Consider the following 17,670-nt stretch of genomic DNA (forward strand, 5'->3'; position numbering starts at 1 on the left):
AGCTTACATATAATGCTTAACAGTATATAACATATAGATATATAGGGGTTACAACCTACCTATTCTTATACTTTCAAAGGTAATATAAATTACACCTGTATTTTTGGTAATTTTGATTACTTGAATATAATTAGGATAATATAAAGGCTTGGGGGGTATAAAATAGATTATTTATTATTTTAGGGCATATGTACCTAATTATATTTATTTTATCCCTCTTAATTATGTGGTTGTTAAGATATTCAACTCTTAACATGGCCATTTAATATAGAATACAGTGGTGATCGGTTCCGTCGGGTGATCGATTCGGTCGGGTAACACGTTATTCGGGCCATCAACTTCAACAGAGACCTCGGATCAACAGCAAAACCTCAAAAGAATCCGAGTAGGATTACCAGTACCCAACTACCAGGAAAAATTGCTTCGTGACTCCGGAACATCATCTTCGCAAGTGTTGATCCTCATCTCTGTCTGGGGATTCTAAGATAACATGCCCCCACGAGCTGCGATGGCTGGCGGAGCTGTTTCCGGAAACATATATCTTGCTCCAGCTCCAGAACCTACCCCGGCGGCCTGGAATGTTGGCACTAATTCATGCCTTTGCTGATTGGATATCCCCCAGCGCGGAGTAGTACTTCCTGCTGGACGAGATGAAAGTCTTCTGGCCTGCATCAACGTCCCTTCCTCTCCGAACCGCTCTCAAGGCGTTTTCGCCCAACGGTTAGTGCGGGATTATTGTTCGGATCCACCTTGTCGTCTAACAGCTGGCCAAGAAGGAGCTGTGGTATGCTTTGCAGATTATATGTGAAGAGGACAAATTGAGTCGTAATTTTGAAATCTATGCAGGTAAGTTTCAAGACCATTGCAAATCTAAAACGCGGTGCTAGGTGGACCCTCGCACGAGATCTATGTCTTTATGCTTGATTAACCTCTAATCTATTTGTTAATATCTAACCGAAAACCAGTGATGCCGTTTGACACCCCGAGTGGTATCATCTGGGCCGTGTCAGTTCGTGACAATCCATATCGAGAGATGTCGCAACCGGATCTGTTGTGATGTAGAAGTAAGCTCAGTATCACCCCTCCAGCTCGCAGAGATTTCCCGGCGGCGTTCTTACCAGCATATCCTCATTTGAACGCGACCATTGGACCCAATATTGGCAATAGCGTCCTCTCGCTCACATATCGTCCATACAATCATTGCAAAGCTCATCCGCAACTTCATTGTCCTCTCTCGGAATATAGATGAATCGCACCCTCCCCACGGCGTTCAAATCATCATCCAGGTCGGACGCTTCCTCAATGAGGTCCCGATTCACAACTTCCCTCCCGGCGGCATTGGTCCAGTCGTTCTGCACCCACTTGTAAATCCACTCCGTCATACACCCAATCGCATATCTGGAGTCTGAGTAAATCCTCACGCTGAATTTCGTCCGCGGGTGCACCTCTTGACGCTTCTCTAAGGCAAGCTGTAGCCCAAGAATGATACCCATGATTTCTGCCCGCTGGTTTGATGGCCTGGGATCTTGGCCCTCGGGGAGTTCAACTGTCCGTCTCCGAGTGTGTCTCCCCCATTTGTTCTTGACAACGGCAGCGGCGGCGCCGTATGCCCAAGGTTTGCCGTTGCCTCTACAACCGCCGTCGGTGTAGATCTCCATTTTGTACACCATGTTTGGTATAGATGCGTTTCTACGCGGTAAACTTAAATATCTTTAACGTTGAATGTCAAGTTAGCCTTCGTCAGGGTACCTAGGCAGTTCTGCTCACCTCCGTGGAAATGTGTTATTGGCCGTTTGCTTGGTAAAGTGGATGTCACAAGTTGGATCTTGAAACGATCGTTTGACGCACGCACTGGGATTCGTAATGACAAGATTGTTTTGACTATGATCACCAAGTGCCGATGACGGTTATGGAAGCGGGTCGGGAAGTGTTAGCGAGATGTCCAAGCGTTGGTGCTAGCTGCTGTTGAGACCAGGACCTGGAAGAAGCCCCGTTTGTCCCTGACTAGACCGGAAGGAGTAATCCGCTAACCTCCTTTAGATATCTACCGACAGGACCTTGGGAGGATCCATTAGCGTCCAGGTGACCAATCTCGGAAATTGTCGCCTCAGAATCTTCTTCTTTTCCCCAGATTCTGCTCGCACGTGGCACGGCGATGGGTCGAACGCGAGTCGAAGATGTCGCCGAGACGCGTCCACACGCAAGATGCGGGATTCACCAGTCAATACCGCAAGATTTTCTCTGTTGCCGATGCAATGCTTATTGGCGTCCAAAACACCGCCAAAGCGCGACTTCGCCGAATTACGCCATTCTTAGATTGGCGTTGATCGAGGTTGGCGAACTCAGTCTCAGCCTGCCAGGTTCTGAATCATGCGGTGGAAATCATGCATGAAGGCATGGATTCCAAGGGTGGATTTACGGCGATTACAGCAGAACCAGACACATCCCCAAGAGCACGGCAAACCCAATCACGCCGGTCCAGGCAAGCCCAAAGGCCCTCTGCGACGGCTCAACAAGCCCGTGTGCCCCCGAAACCTCATCCGGTGCACCCGTTCCAGCCAAACATCTGGTCGAAACCGTCGTCGACACCGTCTCTGTCAACCGGCTCACCGTGCGATCCGCCTTTGTCGATCCATTTGCGAGCGACCCATTCACAAGTAAGGCCGTCTCCCCCTTTATATCAATCGAGCACAGGTCTGACACATTCCGCGGCGACATGTAAAGGCCCAGCTCTTGGAGCAATCTCGGAACAAAGCTCGTATTCTGGTGGAAATCATCACACCCGCATGGCGTGTACAGGGCGCAGGTGCAATATACCGGGATAAACCGCGTCACGTACTCGCCGTAATTTTCCTCTTCCATGCTGATTGATGTCCAGTTGAACTTTGCTTTATAGCGGTATGCGTATGAGGAATTCGGGACGGCGCATTGCCCGTCGGGGAGGTAGTCACCCGGTACCGTTTCAAAGGGGAGGTCGATGAATTGTTCCGGGTGCATTCCGTTCGGCGAGTCCTCGCCAGAGAGGTACGGGACTGATGCGCCGCCGAGGTAGCTTATTACCTCTGGATCGCTGAGGTATGATGATTCGTAGTACGACAATGCGACCCATTTCCCCGAGCTGTTGTCCCATCTTGGGGGTGTGCCGGAGCCTTCGGGTGTGTAACCTCCCTTGTTGCTTGTGTAGCTGTACGCAAACGGCGTTAGACGGGCTCTCCATTCGGAGTCATTGGTATCGCCAAGGCAGAGACGCACTGTCCATTCCCAACGGAATAATAATCTCCGTAACTCCCATCATTCCTCGCCTCGCGGGTTATATTCATCGGCCTGTAACACGTGTACCACCCACCGTCGTCGCCGCCGCCGCCCCCGGTAGATGAATCATCTCCATAATCTTCATACCCACCAGAGTTGGAGCCAGAGCTCGAAGGTGAGTCGCTGTCGCTGTCAGAACCCCATCCACCGCGCCGCCGCTTCCAGAATGTCTTCAGTCCATTAGCGAATCGGGAAGTAAGTGCAGACAAGGAGGGATCTGTGCTTGAAGATTCCACTGCGAGCGACACACCAACGAGAAAGAAAAGCGCAACCAGGAGAGTCGCGACCCGGAGTGTGAGCACCATGTTGGCCTGAGGAAGGCAGGGTGCGAAGACTCGTCGGGAAGGTGCGATGGGGTGGAAGGTTCCATTGCGGCGCTCCCGCTATTTAAATTCCGCCCATGTGCGCAACCGAATCATGCTCGTGTGGACTATTTTCAGCGCAAGGGTCTCGCCCACGGATCCGCCAGGTGAAATGGCAAAGCCAAGTGCGCGAAGGCTTGAACAGGATATACTAATCTGACTGGCCAATCAGGTGCGTGACCAAACGGCTGGGCAACCCTGATTCTGCTTCTGGCTGATTCTTGGTTCAGCGAATGAAAGCGCTGGATTGCTGCCAATTTGCGGGTCGGAGCTGGAGGAATGCCGTGGATGCTGCATGAAGGAAGAGAGTTTGTAGACTCGGAGTCGTCGATCAAGTTCACGGTTTCCTCCAGGGTCGGAGAAAGATTCGCGAGTTGGTTCCGCGAGTATTTTGCGAGGAAGGCACATGCATCTTCAGATAGACCGCTAAGGAGAAGTTCAAAAGAGAGAGAATGAGTAGGGAGGGTTTTATCAAGGCCATGGCGTTGTGGGTAAGATATAGAAGGTTGCTAGATAATTGTGCTTGCCGCTGTAGATGGGAGGCAGACACTGCTCCGCCAGCGGTTTATACACTTCGAATGGTCGTAGAATCAGAGTATACTATACAGTTCGAGTATCTCCCGACTGGAAAATATCGATAATAGGCAGTCTCCTGATCAAGAACCCGCCTCCGGAGTATATCTCAGCATCAAGCTCAAGCTAAACCTTCCGTCTCGCCAACCAGGCTCAGTCTATTTTCAACTGTCTGCAGTCAGCAAATCGTGGCATAGCACCATAAAACCAGTCGTTAGCTTATTTTGTTTTATGTGTGGTTGAAATCAAGTCCGTCGTGCATAGCTGCGTGAAATCTGCGATGGACGGGGTTGACACTGAATCTAGCACTAGAGACCTCCATCCATCGTCGGTTGCAGGTGGAGGTTGGCTGTCTGAAAATGTTTCTCATCTTCGCGGCGGTCCCGGTAGGTAACTCCGCTCGATTTCTAAGCATACCCACAATTGTAGCCGGGGCCCAGTTCAAGGCCAATTTCAAAGACGTCACTTGCAAGATAAAATCTCAGAAAAGCAACAAACCTCTCAAGTCCGGATTTGTTTCCACCATTACATGTGTCTGACAACATGTCACGAATTGGTGTCTTCCCTGCAGCCGGCGGCCTCGGATTGAGCATCGTCAACCACCTTCTCAAGCTTGTCCCCGCATCACAGCTCATCCTCATCGCGCGCAAACCAGAATCTCTCTCGGATGTAGCAGAAGCCGGCGCGACAGTCCGACACGCTGACTATGACGATCCTTCCACACTGGACCATGCCTTCGACAGTGTCGACGTCCTCATGCTCATCTCCTACGCATCGTTCGAGATCGAGCATCGCATCAATGTATCTCCCTCCCTCCATCACCCTGGACAGGTTGAAGCGTTATTAACGGCGACAGGCGCACAAAAAGGCTATCTCAGCCGCCCAATCCTCCGGCGTAAAGCACATCTTCTACTCCTCTCTCGGCTTCGCAGGGAACTACACCGATACTTCCGTCGCACACGTCATGGGCGCGCATCTGGCGACGGAGAAATACCTCTCGCAGCTTTCTGGGTCAACAACATATACCGTAATCCGGGAGGGATTGTACTCCGAGTCCTTCCCCATCTACACATCGTGGTTCGATCTACGTTTTCCCGTCTCCGAGGTGAAAATCCCACATGATGGCTCGGCACCTGGTGTATCCTGGGTGAAGAGGGATGAGCTCGGTGAAGCGAGCGCGAAGCTTGTCGCGCGGTATGCGACTGTAACAGCTGGGAATGTGGCTGAGGAGTTCCCCTATGTGAATAAGGTTGTTCTTCTCACAGGGCCGCGGGAGATATCGTTGAAGGAGACGGTTGAAGTGCTGGGTAGGGTTGTTGGGAAAGATGTGCAGATCCGACCGATCACTGTGGACGAGTATGCTTCCCTTCCGCATGAGGGCCGCCATACGTACCACGGGGTGGATTTGTCGAGGGAGTGGGCGACGGCGTGGGAGGCTATTCGGCTGGGCGAGACGGCGGTTGTGACGCCGACGCTGCGCGAGATACTGGGGAGGGAGCCGGAGGACTATGAGACGACGATTCGGGGATTGCTCTGATTGCCAAGCATGAGGAGCTCCGAGTTATTTATCTGGGTGCCATGCCTCATGCAAATCGAGCTTCCAAAGCAGCAAATTGTGTTCCCGACCTTGGGGTCTTCCAAGCTCCCTGGGGCCTCCCGCCCGAGGTCCCAACTCCCAAGCAACGGCCTGGGTTCTGCCATTGGTAGGCGTATTTCTAATAATCTGCTTTCGCATGAGTCACTGGCCATCTCAATCCCGTAAGCAAAGGTTTTTCAACGAATCTGGAGTCGTTGGAGATGCAGATCAGCGACTTCTTCAGACGAAGTGCCCCTCGTCGTCTCTCTCGGCAGAAACCCCGCCAGAGCCTCGACCGGGACCGCGTCTTCCTCTCCCTCCATAAATCGGGCCCCCGCTTCCAGGGTTCTCACCTTCAAGGTCCCCATCTATCTCACTCTCTCACCAATCCAATCCAATCCAATGCAATCCGAAATGCCCGAAACAAAAACCTTAACCGCCCGCTGCCATTGTCGCGCAGTCCACTTCACCCTCACCATCCCCACGACGTCCCTCCCGCTCGACGTGCACATCTGCAACTGTACCCTCTGCCGCACTCTCCTCGGTGCTCCGGCCTCATTCCACGCCCCGCTACCCAAAGAAATCGAGCCAGAGTTTATCGCTCCGTCAAGCTTGGATAAATTAACCCCTAACAGGCGCGAAGGTGCCCCGTGCACCATTTACTTTTGTTCCACGTGTGGGTGTCATATCGGCGATCGGGGGCATCAGGGCGGATGGACGATTTCCGTTTCGATTTTCGAGGAGGGCGTTAATGACAATGAGTCTCTGTGGAAATTCAATGAGCATTGGTATACCGATGCCGCGTCGACGGGGGACGGTGGGTTTTCGCAGCTGCTCCCGCGGATTGATGGGCGGGAGGTAAGGATCTGGAATCCGGACACCACTACTGATCGTTCTCAAAAAGACGAGAAGAAAGAAGACGGAGGACGAGAGGAGAAACTTCTAGCACAATGCAGCTGCGGCGGCGTCTCGTTCAACATTTCCCGTCCCCGCCAGGAATTCGTCGATTCCCCTTTAAGCGAAGGGTGGGTTCACGCCGAGGATCCCTCGAAATGGCTCGGGCTTGTTGACGTCTGCACGGACTGCCGCCTTGTCAACGGCGCACACGTCGTCGCGTGGCTCTTCGTCTCGGCAGACCACATCTCCCCGCCTCTTCCCGAGGACCTGTGCATCGGGACTTCGAAGCGGTATGAATCGAGCCCCGGCGTGGTGCGGACATTCTGCGGGAGATGCGGAGCGACGGTCTTTTTTACTGAGAAGAGGAGGGGGCGCATTGTTGATATCGCGACGGGGATTCTAAGGGGCAAGGAGGGATTTATGTTGGCGGATTGGGCGCGGTGGAGGACCGCTCGCCTGGGGTATCCGGATGATGGGATTAAGTATGATAGGGGGCTTACGGAGGGTTTAACGGAGGGGCTGCAGGAGTGGGGGAGACGGACGCATGGGGTGGTTAGGGATTTTGCTGTTGGGACGGAGACAGGAGCAGCTTAGGAGTGACCAGACCGCGTTGGTATAGGCTCACATTGTCCTTGACCTTTCAGGTCGAGCCCCTAAGGCGGTAACGAACGACGGAAATGAAATGCAAACCTCTAGCGTGGCTTCGCCATCATACTGCAGCTCTCCTTGGCTTGGCCTGGATGCATCGGTGAGCATCGCTAGGGTTCTGTCCGCGATGCAGAGTGTGGAACCTGACAGCCTTGATCAGCCAGGCTCCGCGGGGCAGGCCTAGTATCTTAGGTATAGACTCAGCGCTTCGAGAAAACAACAGACAGAAGATTTGTTGCAGGAGGCCGCGCAGATGGTGGCTTGGCTAAGGACTCATCCTGCTCATGACGGGCAACTCAACAAACCTGGGAGGTGAGTCAAAGGAGATTTTTATCTTGTCTGAGGGACACATACTGACACGCCTTTCCCTATTCAGACGCCTCCACGTCTCTCAGGACAGGCATCAGATATTCATAATCTTGGCTGAATACAACTAACCCCCCGCTGATACCTTTCTTACCATGCTAGAATACGGTCCCTGGAATACAAAAGACGCTAAAAATATGAATCAGGTTGCCAACATCATCGTAGCCATTGCTTTACGAGCAGCAGAAGATCGCGAGTTAGAGGAACAAGCGCGGAGGGGGCGATAGATAAGATCGATCCAGGATAGACTCACAGTCGGTTCGCCAACACGCAGACACACAGAGGAGGTCCGTCTTTGCCTGTACCTTGCGTGCTTGCGGGGCGGATACCATGCCGTTCCCAATTGATTTCTTCCCATAGTTCCAGAATACTTGAGCGCAGTTTTCGCGCGGCCAAATTCCCCGATCTGATACCAATATCCCATCTTGACAGCTCCATCTGGTGGGTGTGCGCTGCGGGGTTTCCAGGAATGACCCTCACCAAGCCGCATCATGTCTCATCTAGAAGACCTCCCCAATGAGCTCCTAACGCTCATCATCTCGCATGTCGAGAGCAACAAGGACCTCGTTTCCCTCTCGCGTGCATCCCGGCGTCTTTATGCACCGTGCGAGTTATCCGACCGCCGCAAGTATCGGCGCGTAAGGATCAGAGGGCGGGTGGGGCGCATCGAAAAAGCGTTCCAACTCCTCCTCCTCATTCTCCGGAAGCCCCGTATTGGCGGCTACGTGCGGCACCTGGAATTCCAGCAGTTTACCCGCTTCCGTCGCGGCTATTCGGAGAGACCATGGGAGCGGACGCTGGGTAAGGAAGACCTTGTTCGCTTGGAAGCGGCCACGCTGGAGGCCGGCTTCATGGCCCCCGAAGACCAGAGGATTATGAATATTCTGATGCAAGCGGTGCCTGATGGTATAGACGGAGGTGATCCCGAGGGGTAGGTGATTCCCGAAGAGCGCCGTTTGTGTCCCTGCTTAATTGATCTTATCGTGATCAGATTCCGCGAAGCAAAGATCCGGACAATTTACATTGCCCAGGCAGTTGCGGCCCTGCTGATCTCCGTGTGTCCTAATCTTGAATCTTTGGCTCTGGGTAATTATCCGGTACGAGACAGAACAGGGGATCACGAACCCTCTGGCACCGACCCTTACGAGAAGTCCATGCAATATCCCCTACTTCGGTTCTTGCGAAGCGTTAATGAGAAGGCTAGCCGGAGCCGCCATCTGCGGCGCGTGCGTACCATCGAATTATTACCAACCTTCCCGGACAGTAATTGTAATAGGTATACCAGGTGCGACTTCGTGGGATGGGCCGGCCTGATTTCTCAGTTACCAAAGCTGGAGAGTGTCACCGTCCAAGGGATGGCGCAGCGTGGTAGGGAAAACTGCGGCCATGGACCGGAGTCATGGAATCTGCAGAGTATATCCTTGAGAAACTCAAGAGTATCGACAGATCTTCTCATGGAAATACTCTGCTCTTTGAAGCAGCTGCGTAGCTTCACGTACACCACAGGCGGACGATATACACAGTCGGTGTGGCGGTTCTTCTTCAACCCACTTACCCTCTTCAAGTGTCTCCTGCGCCACAGAACGACTCTCGAGGTTTTGGACCTCGATTGCGAAGCACAGCTCCATGTTGATGTGGAGAGCGGCAGGATTCGACTCCAAGGCCAGATTCACAACCCCGATATTACGTGGCAAGTTCCGCGCCCGCCTTTATCGCTATGGACCGAATACGGCTCTCTGAAAGACTTCACTTCTCTTACTCATCTTAGCATTGGCCTGCAGTGTTTTATCTCCCTCGCCGAAGGCGTTCGGCCTTCGCCAACTCCCGCTGTCGGTATACTCGATCTCCCCCCGAACCTTAGGTATCTCTGCATCCGTGGATACGAAAAGGGGAAGGACCCTCGGATCGACACGGTCATGGATCGTGTCATCCCGGCTGCAAGAGCACAATGTTCCAACATGCCAGATATCAAGGGACTGGATGCACTTATCCCACAAGGATGTAATACTGCTGATGATAGTCACCCTCCCGTGAGACCATTTGAAGATTGGACAGATGACGAGGTTGGACCGCCGGATTTCTGACAATGGAGTGCGCAAGACGAGTCGCATCCGTGGTTTTACCCAAAACTAGGTTTTACGGCGACCTTGTTCTTGAAGTAGCAGTAGGGTCATTAGAGTGTCTTGGTTAGTATACAACCCAGGTATGCACCATCCGGGTGTAGGTTACGGATCTAGATGAGCATCTTAAATCACCGCATCCTGGTAATAGCGTATTTATAACCTTTCTCCGCGATACCTAGAGGCTGACGCGACTCACTGGCACAAAGCTTGACACTGCTTAACAGGACCAGAATCTGTGCTTGAGCCGCGTACAGCTCTGGTTATCCGGGATTCCAATTTCGGGAAACCGGACTGCAATGTGGCGCGAGACAGAAACCTTGCTCAAGAGGAGGTCTTTAGAGACGGCTCAGGAGGCGGGTCCGAAAAGTAGTCTCCCATACGCGTGGGGGCTTTAACAACGCCGTTCTGTTTTCCAATCTCGATGACTCCGTACCCCTCGCGAGAGACGGCGTTGACAAGGAGATATTGCCTTGACGAACAAGTCTCAAACTGCTGTTTGATCTACTCTTCTAAAATAATCTTCGGTCAGAACCCCTCTGTCTCGCGCGCAACTCCTCCCCACGCATGGCCCCCTTCGCACGCAGAACCTCGACCATACCCTCTTCCTCCGTACTATCCAAGGGAGTCTGGCCTAGCTGATCGATGCAGTTAATATCGACATCATCCCTTCGCAGAAACCTGTGTACAATGTCTGCATTCCCCTGCGAAACAGCCTGGGAGAGCGCATGCGTCCCGAGAATATCGCCTATAGCATTCGGATCAACGCCGTCCGTCGCGAGAAGAAGGTCCACCATCGCCAGGTCATCATTGCGAACGGCAGTCCAGAGCGGCGGGCCACCCCTTCGACGGTTAGGATCGACTCCCTCGGTTTTGAGGAGCAGCTCTGCGACCTCATGGTGGCCGTGTGTGACCGCAGCGCCCAGTGTCGACCAGCCCTTGTCGCATTCCGTATCGAGTTCGATGTTGTCGTGTGCCAGGAGCAGTCTGATGAGTGTTGCATCTCCTCGTTCCGAGGCGATAGTAAGCGGGGTCTCGTTGCCTTTGGTTTTCAGGTTGACGTCGATTCCGTCTTTTTCAAGGAGTAGCTGCGCAATACGGGCGTATCCCAGGGAGGCGGCAATCCATAATGGAGATCGCCCGGCGTCATCTTGGATATTAGGGTCGACGCGATCCGCGGCAAGGAGGAGGTGGACGATTTCCGCGTTCTCCATACACACGGCCAGGGACAGCGGCGGGAGCCCTAAAGCAATGTCACCGTAGGAGGCGTCGACTGTAGGATCGGGGAGAAGAGACACCACGGCTCCCTTGTCGCCGTGTACGACGGCAGACGCCAGTGGGGATTTCCATTCGTAGAGACATCTTGATTCCGTGAGAGGGCTCGCGAGCATGAGGAGGCTTTTAACAATGTGCGGGAATCCCATGTCCAAGGACCCGTTGAGTAGCGCGTCCGCTTCTTCCGGATACAGATCCAGCTCTAGTCCGTCCGTGCCCAGCATTACCGACACCGCGGAATACCGCTTCATATCGTGTGCGAACGTAACCAGAGATCCGTCTACCAGAGCGCGGGTACGGTCGTCGCCCAGGAGCAGGTTTAAAACCGCCTCACATCCGTCTTTGGTCGCATGATGCACCGCCGACCAGCCCTTGCAATCGGCGAAGTGCAGATTGACTCCAGGATGGTCGAGGAGGAACTTGACCACGTCCACGCGGTTAGACTCCACCGCGAAGAGAAGCGGCGACATGTATTGGTGTGGACGCCGGTGTTGAGGCACATTGGGGTCTGGAGGAAACCAGTCACTGATGGAGCCGTTGAGGTTCACGTCGTCCTGCGCAGCGAGGAGCTCGACTACCCCGACGTGGCCGAGCTGACACGCGATCATCAAGGGCGTGAAGCCACGGGGATCAAAGGCGGCGATGTTGGCTCCGCATTGAAGACTGAACCTGGCTGTATTCTCCCGGCCATGGACTGCCGCCCACAGCAACGCGGAACTGTTCGATGTTCGGGCATTCTGTCGGTACAGGTATGGGTTGAGAAGGGCGTGCAGCTGCGTGTTTGTTCGCGACAGAGAGTTGATGTCGCGTTCTGCCTCGAGGAATGAAGCGATGGCCAGCAGGAGCTCTTGTGGGAGTTCGAGAAGGGTCATTGCAAGGGGGTTGCACAAGCGGACACGTCGGTGTTTTCGTGCAGCCCCTTCTTTTGAGCTCCAGAGACCATTGGGGAGCGTGAATAGGACAACACGGGTGACTACTTCGAATAGAGTGATAGAATTCCACAAAAAACCACCCAAACAACAAGGTGTCTCTTGAAGCCAAGCGAGATCACCAAATTGAACCCATCATTCCCCCACTGCCCATTGTGGAGTGGGGGTGCAGGACTGCCTCCCCGTTACGCGGGGTGCCATCTGGGCGCGTGGGGGTCATCCCAGGTCCTGTTCTCAGAGTTCCCGATCAGCAGAGAAATTCACATGGTTGCGGAGAAGAACGATCAAGCTTTCTTGCAAAGACCTCCTCCTGTCAAGCTGCGTGGGGGTTATCCTTCTTCAACCTGGGGAAGAACGTGGGGATAAATACCACGCCTGCCCTCGACATCACATTCCTGGCCTACAGTTTTACAGCTGCTGCTCCAACCGCCACCATGACTCCCAAACCGCAGTCTGTTCATGATGAGCAGGGCCCCTCCCCCGCAAAGCCAGTAACAGAGTACATCCAGACCATCCGCGTCCCCCTCACGGAGGAAGATAGCACCCGCATCCGCCGCAAAACCGACCGCACCATCCTCGTCATCCTCTGCTGGGTCTACTTCCTGCAAATCCTCGACAAGACCGTCCTGGGCTATGGCGCGACCTTCGGACTGAAAGAGGACACTGCCCTCACGGGCAACCAGTACTCGCTCGTCGGGTCGATCGCGCCCATCGCCCAGCTGGCATGGCAGCCCTTCTCCATGTGGTTGATTGTCCGCGTGCCGCATCGCATCCTAGCGCCCGTGCTTGTGGCCGGGTGGGGGGTTGCGCAGGCCTGTATGGCCGCGTCCCATAATTTCGGCGGGTTGATGGCCACCCGCTTCCTGCTGGGTCTGTTCGAGGCCGGGTGTCTGCCGCTGTTTAGTATTATTACGGCGCAGTGGTATCGTCGTGCGGAGCAGCCGCTGCGTGTTGCGGCATGGTATAGCACGAACGGGCTGGCAACAATTATTGCGGCTGCGTTGAGCTATGGGCTAGGACATATCCAGTCTGACGTGTTGAAGGAGTGGCAGATGTACATTTCCCCCTCAAGGATTATTCTATGAAAGATTGAACTAACAGACGCAGTATCTTCCTCTTCGTGGGCCTGTTAACAATCATCTCCGCCCCCCTAGTCTACTGGCGCCTGGACAACGACATCCCCTCTGCGCGCTTCCTAACCGAGCAAGAAAAGCTCCAAGCCCTCGAACGCCTCCGCGCAAACCAAACAGGCACGGGCTCACGCGAGTTCAAAATCGCACACATCTTCGAGGCCTTCCTCGAGCCCAAGACCTACCTCTGGATCGGGATGACCTTCCTCCTGAACGTCGGCGCCTCCGTGACCAACGTCTTCGGCCCGCTCATCCTCTCCGGCCTGGGCTTCGACAAGTACAAGACGACCCTGCTGAACATGCCCTTCGGCGCGCTGCAGTTCATCGTCATCCTCGTCGCGAGCTATCTCGCGCAGAAGGCGCGCGTGAAGGGCCCCATCCTGGCCGTGTTCATGGCGCCCGTTGTGGCGGGGCTAGCCGTGCTCTTTGCGCTGCCGCGCGACGACGCGGTCCAGAATGCCCTGATGGGCGGGTATTATCTGCTTGCGTTCTTGTTTGGCGGGAACCCGCTGGTTGTCTCGTGGATTGTTGCGAATACGGCGGGGCAGACGAAGAAGTCGGCTGTGCTGGCGCTGTACAATGCTGCTAGCTCGGTGGGGAATATTGTTGGGCCGTTGCTCTTTGATGAGAAGGATGCGCCGGCGTATCACCCTGGACTGCGGGCTTGTTTAGGGATTTTTGTGGCGATGGTTGCGGTTGTGTTGTTGCAGTGGGGGAATTTGGTGCTACTCAATAAATGGCAGGGGAATAGGAGGGTTGCGAATGGGAAGGCGAGGGTTCTTGTTGATCGGTCGATGCAGGGGAGGTACGAGGTTGGTGATGATGCGGAGGAGGGGGAGGGGGAGGAAGGGGTTGGTGGGAATGCGTTTAGCGATTTGACGGATCGCGAGAATGATGAGTTTGTGTATATTTACTAGTGAAACTGGAATACTCTGGCGATATGATGCTTTTGCTAGAATACCGGCTCAGAATTCATACTGCAATCCCTCCCTATCTCACCGACTAAAGATCAGGAGTCGACCCTCCATACGAGTGAATCTACACCGGTTAGCATCCATGAAACTCCATGGGAAAGAAAGGAAGAGATACCGTCGAATCCGCACACCCCTCCGGCGTCTCCCACCCATACGATCCCGTGTTGATAAAAAGCTGCTGCTCCTCACACACCAACCAAGCCCCCGTATTCGGGCGCTCGATATCCTCCACGCTCCAGGTCACCGTATCGCCCTGGAACGCAAACTCGCCGTATGCGTTCTCCGTGGTATTAAACCACGTCGTCAGCTTCCGCTGCGTCTTGTCCGCCGGGTTCTCGACGTTCATGTACAGCGACTGGTTTTCGGACGCGTGGTAGAGCAGCTGGCCGTCGACGATGTTGAATTGGCCGGCGTTCGTGTTGACGTCGAGATAGGCGATGCTGGGCGTGGCGGTGGGCTTGGACTGCAGGTAGCTGTGGAAGTTGGGCTCTTCGACGCCGCGAATGAAGAACCAGTCTGGGGTGAGGGTTGGGAGCGGGGCGGAGGTTGTCGTGGTTTGCGCGGTGGCGCGGAGGGCCAGGAGGAGGAGCGGGGCTGTGACTTTGCAGAGCATTTTGCGGGTGTGTTTCGCTTCAATTGGGCGCTGGTGTAGATTGCCGGGTTGTCACGATGCTTGTAGTGAGAGTGGAATGCGATCCCTACTTATAGGCTTGGGCTGGGGCGGCGGGGGGCTTTCGGGATGTCGGGTGCAGCCCCGTTGAATTGCTGTGCACAATTTCCGTGACGAAATGAGATGCAGTGTCTGAAACACGGGATTAGGCAAATTGGAAGGCTTGTCTGGGGTTGAAACATGCAAGGCTGTCGATCCGGGGCAAGCTCCGGATCTAAAGCGGCCACGCCTTGGTGTTGTTGCCAGAGTCCGCTGCCTGTGATTCAGGGACCAAACACCAGGTTGTTTCTCAGGAAGCCGCTGCGGGGGATTCACTTGTGGAAAGATTGACATCTATAGCAAAGGAGGCAAGCTAACTCCCGAGCAGCACAGAAGATCGAAACGTACGTAGTCGATGAGCTTCTAGATCGCATCGTCCATTCTCGGCCCTATGTAACTCACAGAACCCATTATTCGTGGCCCGAGGAAGTAGTTGCACATATACGGACAAGTCTCACGCGGCGTCGCCGAGCAAGTCAACTTTGCTCCCGTGGCGGCGTCCACAGTTGGGCTCTCTGCTAGCCGTGGAAAGTGAAGACGCACGAGGCAGAAGCGGTCATAGCATTCGTCAAGTCCATCGAGGGTAATCTCTCCCAGCGTGGCCAGCGTGCGAAGCGTACGAAGAATGCGACGCCAGGTCCCGCGATCAAGGACAACGTATGTCAGCGTCAGCTTGCAGAGAGTCTGGCGATGGGCAACTCAGAAGCCGTGGAAGGACGTGCTGATCCCGTCGCTCCCCCAATATACCCGATCAGCGCGGAACTCCTGGAGGGCATCGTACTTCGTTGCGAACAGATGCTTGATTTCACGAGGGTCGGCCTCGAGGCCAGAAAGATCCAGCCTTCGAAGGCGCCGTTGTGTGCCCACAGTAAGCCGCGGGAGGAAACCCGTCTGCGCACCCTCCGTTACGAGATGCGCCATCGTGAGTTCGTGCAGTTTCGACCATATAGTACTGAGGGGTCCTTGAGTTTGGATGGCCCCGCTATCTTGTCCCCGATCGGAGAACGGCACCCTCGCATGGCGCGATTGGGGGGGCCTACAATCCAAGGAAAATGACACCACGTCCAACTGTGCTTCAGTGATGATCCGGATGATCAATGACGCCACGGCGGTGATTGTCAGCGGCCCTGCTGGTCGTGGATCCAATTTCGAGCGGTCAGGCTCGCGGTGCCGCTGAATCGCAAAGGACCTGCAGTTCGCCAGCTTCGCAAGCACCGCTTTCCATCTCTCTATTTCCTTGCGTGGACGGTATCGGTGATTCCATCTCAGTTCTTTCCCCAGAGAGCGACCTTCCTGCCCGTGGACGAGCAGTGTTCGAATGTTGGGCGCGAAGGCCGGGTTTTCCGCCAACATCTCTATCCTCTTGATCGAGTATGAAGAGAGATCCGTGCGAATGGTTCGAAGATAGGACTGCGCGAACGGGCGATCGGTACATGCCTGGACGTATTTACAGGCTTGTCGCAGACTGAGGAGGTCTTCATCGTCCTGGAAGGTGGCAATTAACTCGATCCATTCGAAGGGCAGCGCTCCCAACAATCCAGCTACTACCTACGCCGTATGCGCGTGTAACCCCTGGTATCTCCCGTAGTTATAAAGAAGGCGACGGGCTTTTCGCATGATTGCGACGGTATCCGAGGGGTTGGCTGGAGGTGGATGTTTGGGAAGGCTGTCGATAAACAAGCCACAGTGGCTGAAGCTCCTGAGCGGCTCTCCGAGCAAGGCTGTGCTCGAAATCCACCATCAAAGATGTGACGCATCGAGAGAAAAGCTCTGGGAGATCTTGCCTTGCCTGGATTGCGAGGGTTCGGCAAAGCCATGGAATCGAGGGATCTGCGTGCATTCGCTGAGACATCCGTCATCCTGTCTCATGCCTTCACAGGCTCACGCAGCTTGATTCGTCCACTCGTATTCATTGCGCAATGATCAGCCACAGGATCCGAAAAATGAGCACTTTCCATTTCCCTCTGTTTCGTCTTCGCCACGCCTCTTCTTGGAAATCATGAGCCTCGAAGCGCGCCACGTCAGTCCGTTTGTGGAAAAGCGACCATCTCACCTCCCTTCTCCGTCAGCGTCGGGAGCTCTCTTGCGTCTGGAGCCACGATACACGAACCTTAAACCGCCTGAGACATGCCCACTCTGCTGCTGCCGAAGCGTCGATCGTGGAGCTGCGGCCCGCCACAGTAAAAATAGCACGGAGGCGATCGTCCAGATCTTGGTTTCATCCAGGAGCCTGATATAAATCCCGTCCCGTCTCCTCCCCTCCCACTCTATCCAAGGCCATCAAAATCCCAACCTTGACCAAACAACGAGACCTTAAATTTCCACCAACTCACCAAGATGAAGACCTCCATCGTCGCTGCCATCGCGGCTCTCGCTGGCTTGTCCGCCGCCAGCCCCATCGAGAACCGCCAGTTCCAGGTCTCTGTTACCCTCTGGAGCGCGCGCAACATCACACAGACCCTCTCCATCCCTGCGGATCGGACCCCGGTGCAGATTGGTATGTCTCCTTTTCTTTTTCTCCCACGCACCAGATCTCTTGGAGGGTGTGCCGTGGCTCATGTTTGATGAGTGCAGACAGCAACCTCGTCGTCACCAGAATCACCTCCCCCGGCGGCGGCTTCTGTACTTTTGTTGGTACCGAGGGCGAGAGTGTCGTTATCTATGGAGAGGATGACCAGTCCCTGAGGGTACCCCAGCCCATTGAGTGGGGGACCTGCGGGAATAACTAGGTCTCCTTGTCCTTTGGGGGTTGGGATAATATGGGATAGAATGTATCTATATCCAGGATAGACGGATGTC

The 17,670-nt window shown here is 54.5% G+C and overlaps 10 protein-coding genes across 10 annotated transcripts; 5 read left to right on the forward strand and 5 right to left on the reverse strand.

Moving 5' to 3' along the window:
• Positions 1-925: 925 nt before the first annotated feature.
• Positions 926-1,941, reverse strand: BJX67DRAFT_229599 (ribonuclease H-like protein). Its single transcript, XM_071025906.1, has 2 exons — positions 1,768-1,941; positions 926-1,710 (listed from the first exon to the last, which is right to left on the reverse strand). Exon 2 carries the CDS (start codon positions 1,668-1,670, stop codon positions 1,179-1,181), a length of 492 nt encoding a protein of 163 aa, XP_070882981.1. The 5' UTR covers positions 1,671-1,710; positions 1,768-1,941; the 3' UTR covers positions 926-1,178.
• Positions 1,942-2,424: 483 nt separating this feature from the next.
• BJX67DRAFT_384183 (uncharacterized protein) lies at positions 2,425-3,617 on the reverse strand (the record flags this gene model as incomplete). Its single annotated transcript, XM_071033615.1, has 2 exons — positions 2,425-3,184; positions 3,253-3,617. The coding sequence occupies 2 exons, from the start codon at positions 3,615-3,617 to the stop codon at positions 2,425-2,427; spliced, it is 1,125 nt and encodes a 374-aa protein (XP_070882982.1).
• Positions 3,618-4,596: 979 nt separating this feature from the next.
• BJX67DRAFT_229617 (uncharacterized protein) lies at positions 4,597-5,796 on the forward strand. Its single transcript, XM_071025907.1, has 2 exons — positions 4,597-5,048; positions 5,104-5,796. Exons 1-2 carry the CDS (start codon positions 4,791-4,793, stop codon positions 5,782-5,784), a joined length of 939 nt encoding a protein of 312 aa, XP_070882983.1. The 5' UTR covers positions 4,597-4,790; the 3' UTR covers positions 5,785-5,796.
• Positions 5,797-6,237: 441 nt separating this feature from the next.
• On the forward strand, positions 6,238-7,314 carry BJX67DRAFT_384185 (GFA family protein; the record flags this gene model as incomplete). The annotated part of the gene is made up of 1 exon (XM_071033616.1): positions 6,238-7,314. One exon carries the CDS (start codon positions 6,238-6,240, stop codon positions 7,312-7,314), a length of 1,077 nt encoding a protein of 358 aa, XP_070882984.1.
• A 911-nt stretch (positions 7,315-8,225) lies between these two features.
• Positions 8,226-9,818, forward strand: BJX67DRAFT_384186 (uncharacterized protein; the record flags this gene model as incomplete). Its single annotated transcript, XM_071033617.1, has 2 exons — positions 8,226-8,665; positions 8,726-9,818. 2 exons carry the CDS (start codon positions 8,226-8,228, stop codon positions 9,816-9,818), a joined length of 1,533 nt encoding a protein of 510 aa, XP_070882985.1.
• A 494-nt stretch (positions 9,819-10,312) lies between these two features.
• BJX67DRAFT_362230 (ankyrin repeat domain-containing protein) lies at positions 10,313-12,160 on the reverse strand. Its single transcript, XM_071029971.1, has one exon. The coding sequence runs from the start codon at positions 11,999-12,001 to the stop codon at positions 10,367-10,369; it is 1,635 nt and encodes a 544-aa protein (XP_070882986.1). The 5' UTR covers positions 12,002-12,160; the 3' UTR covers positions 10,313-10,366.
• A 169-nt stretch (positions 12,161-12,329) lies between these two features.
• BJX67DRAFT_362231 (putative MFS transporter) lies at positions 12,330-14,129 on the forward strand. The gene is made up of 2 exons (XM_071029972.1): positions 12,330-13,112; positions 13,166-14,129. Exons 1-2 carry the CDS (start codon positions 12,493-12,495, stop codon positions 14,103-14,105), a joined length of 1,560 nt encoding a protein of 519 aa, XP_070882987.1. The 5' UTR covers positions 12,330-12,492; the 3' UTR covers positions 14,106-14,129.
• An 18-nt stretch (positions 14,130-14,147) lies between these two features.
• BJX67DRAFT_229735 (uncharacterized protein) lies at positions 14,148-15,172 on the reverse strand. Its single transcript, XM_071025912.1, has 2 exons — positions 14,278-15,172; positions 14,148-14,226 (listed from the first exon to the last, which is right to left on the reverse strand). Exons 1-2 carry the CDS (start codon positions 14,773-14,775, stop codon positions 14,191-14,193), a joined length of 534 nt encoding a protein of 177 aa, XP_070882988.1. The 5' UTR covers positions 14,776-15,172; the 3' UTR covers positions 14,148-14,190.
• BJX67DRAFT_229664 (uncharacterized protein) lies at positions 15,143-16,319 on the reverse strand. Its single transcript, XM_071025910.1, has 2 exons — positions 15,321-16,319; positions 15,143-15,260 (listed from the first exon to the last, which is right to left on the reverse strand). The coding sequence occupies exon 1, from the start codon at positions 16,222-16,224 to the stop codon at positions 15,571-15,573; it is 654 nt and encodes a 217-aa protein (XP_070882989.1). The 5' UTR covers positions 16,225-16,319; the 3' UTR covers positions 15,143-15,260; positions 15,321-15,570.
• Positions 16,320-17,208: 889 nt separating this feature from the next.
• Positions 17,209-17,600, forward strand: BJX67DRAFT_384191 (uncharacterized protein; the record flags this gene model as incomplete). The annotated part of the gene is made up of 2 exons (XM_071033618.1): positions 17,209-17,368; positions 17,446-17,600. 2 exons carry the CDS (start codon positions 17,209-17,211, stop codon positions 17,598-17,600), a joined length of 315 nt encoding a protein of 104 aa, XP_070882990.1.
• Between the last annotated feature and the right edge of the window lie 70 nt (positions 17,601-17,670).

Source organism: Aspergillus lucknowensis (genome assembly GCF_044049455.1).
Source record: "Aspergillus lucknowensis strain CBS 449.75 chromosome Unknown BJX67scaffold_45, whole genome shotgun sequence".
Classification (NCBI taxonomy): domain Eukaryota; kingdom Fungi; phylum Ascomycota; class Eurotiomycetes; order Eurotiales; family Aspergillaceae; genus Aspergillus; species Aspergillus lucknowensis.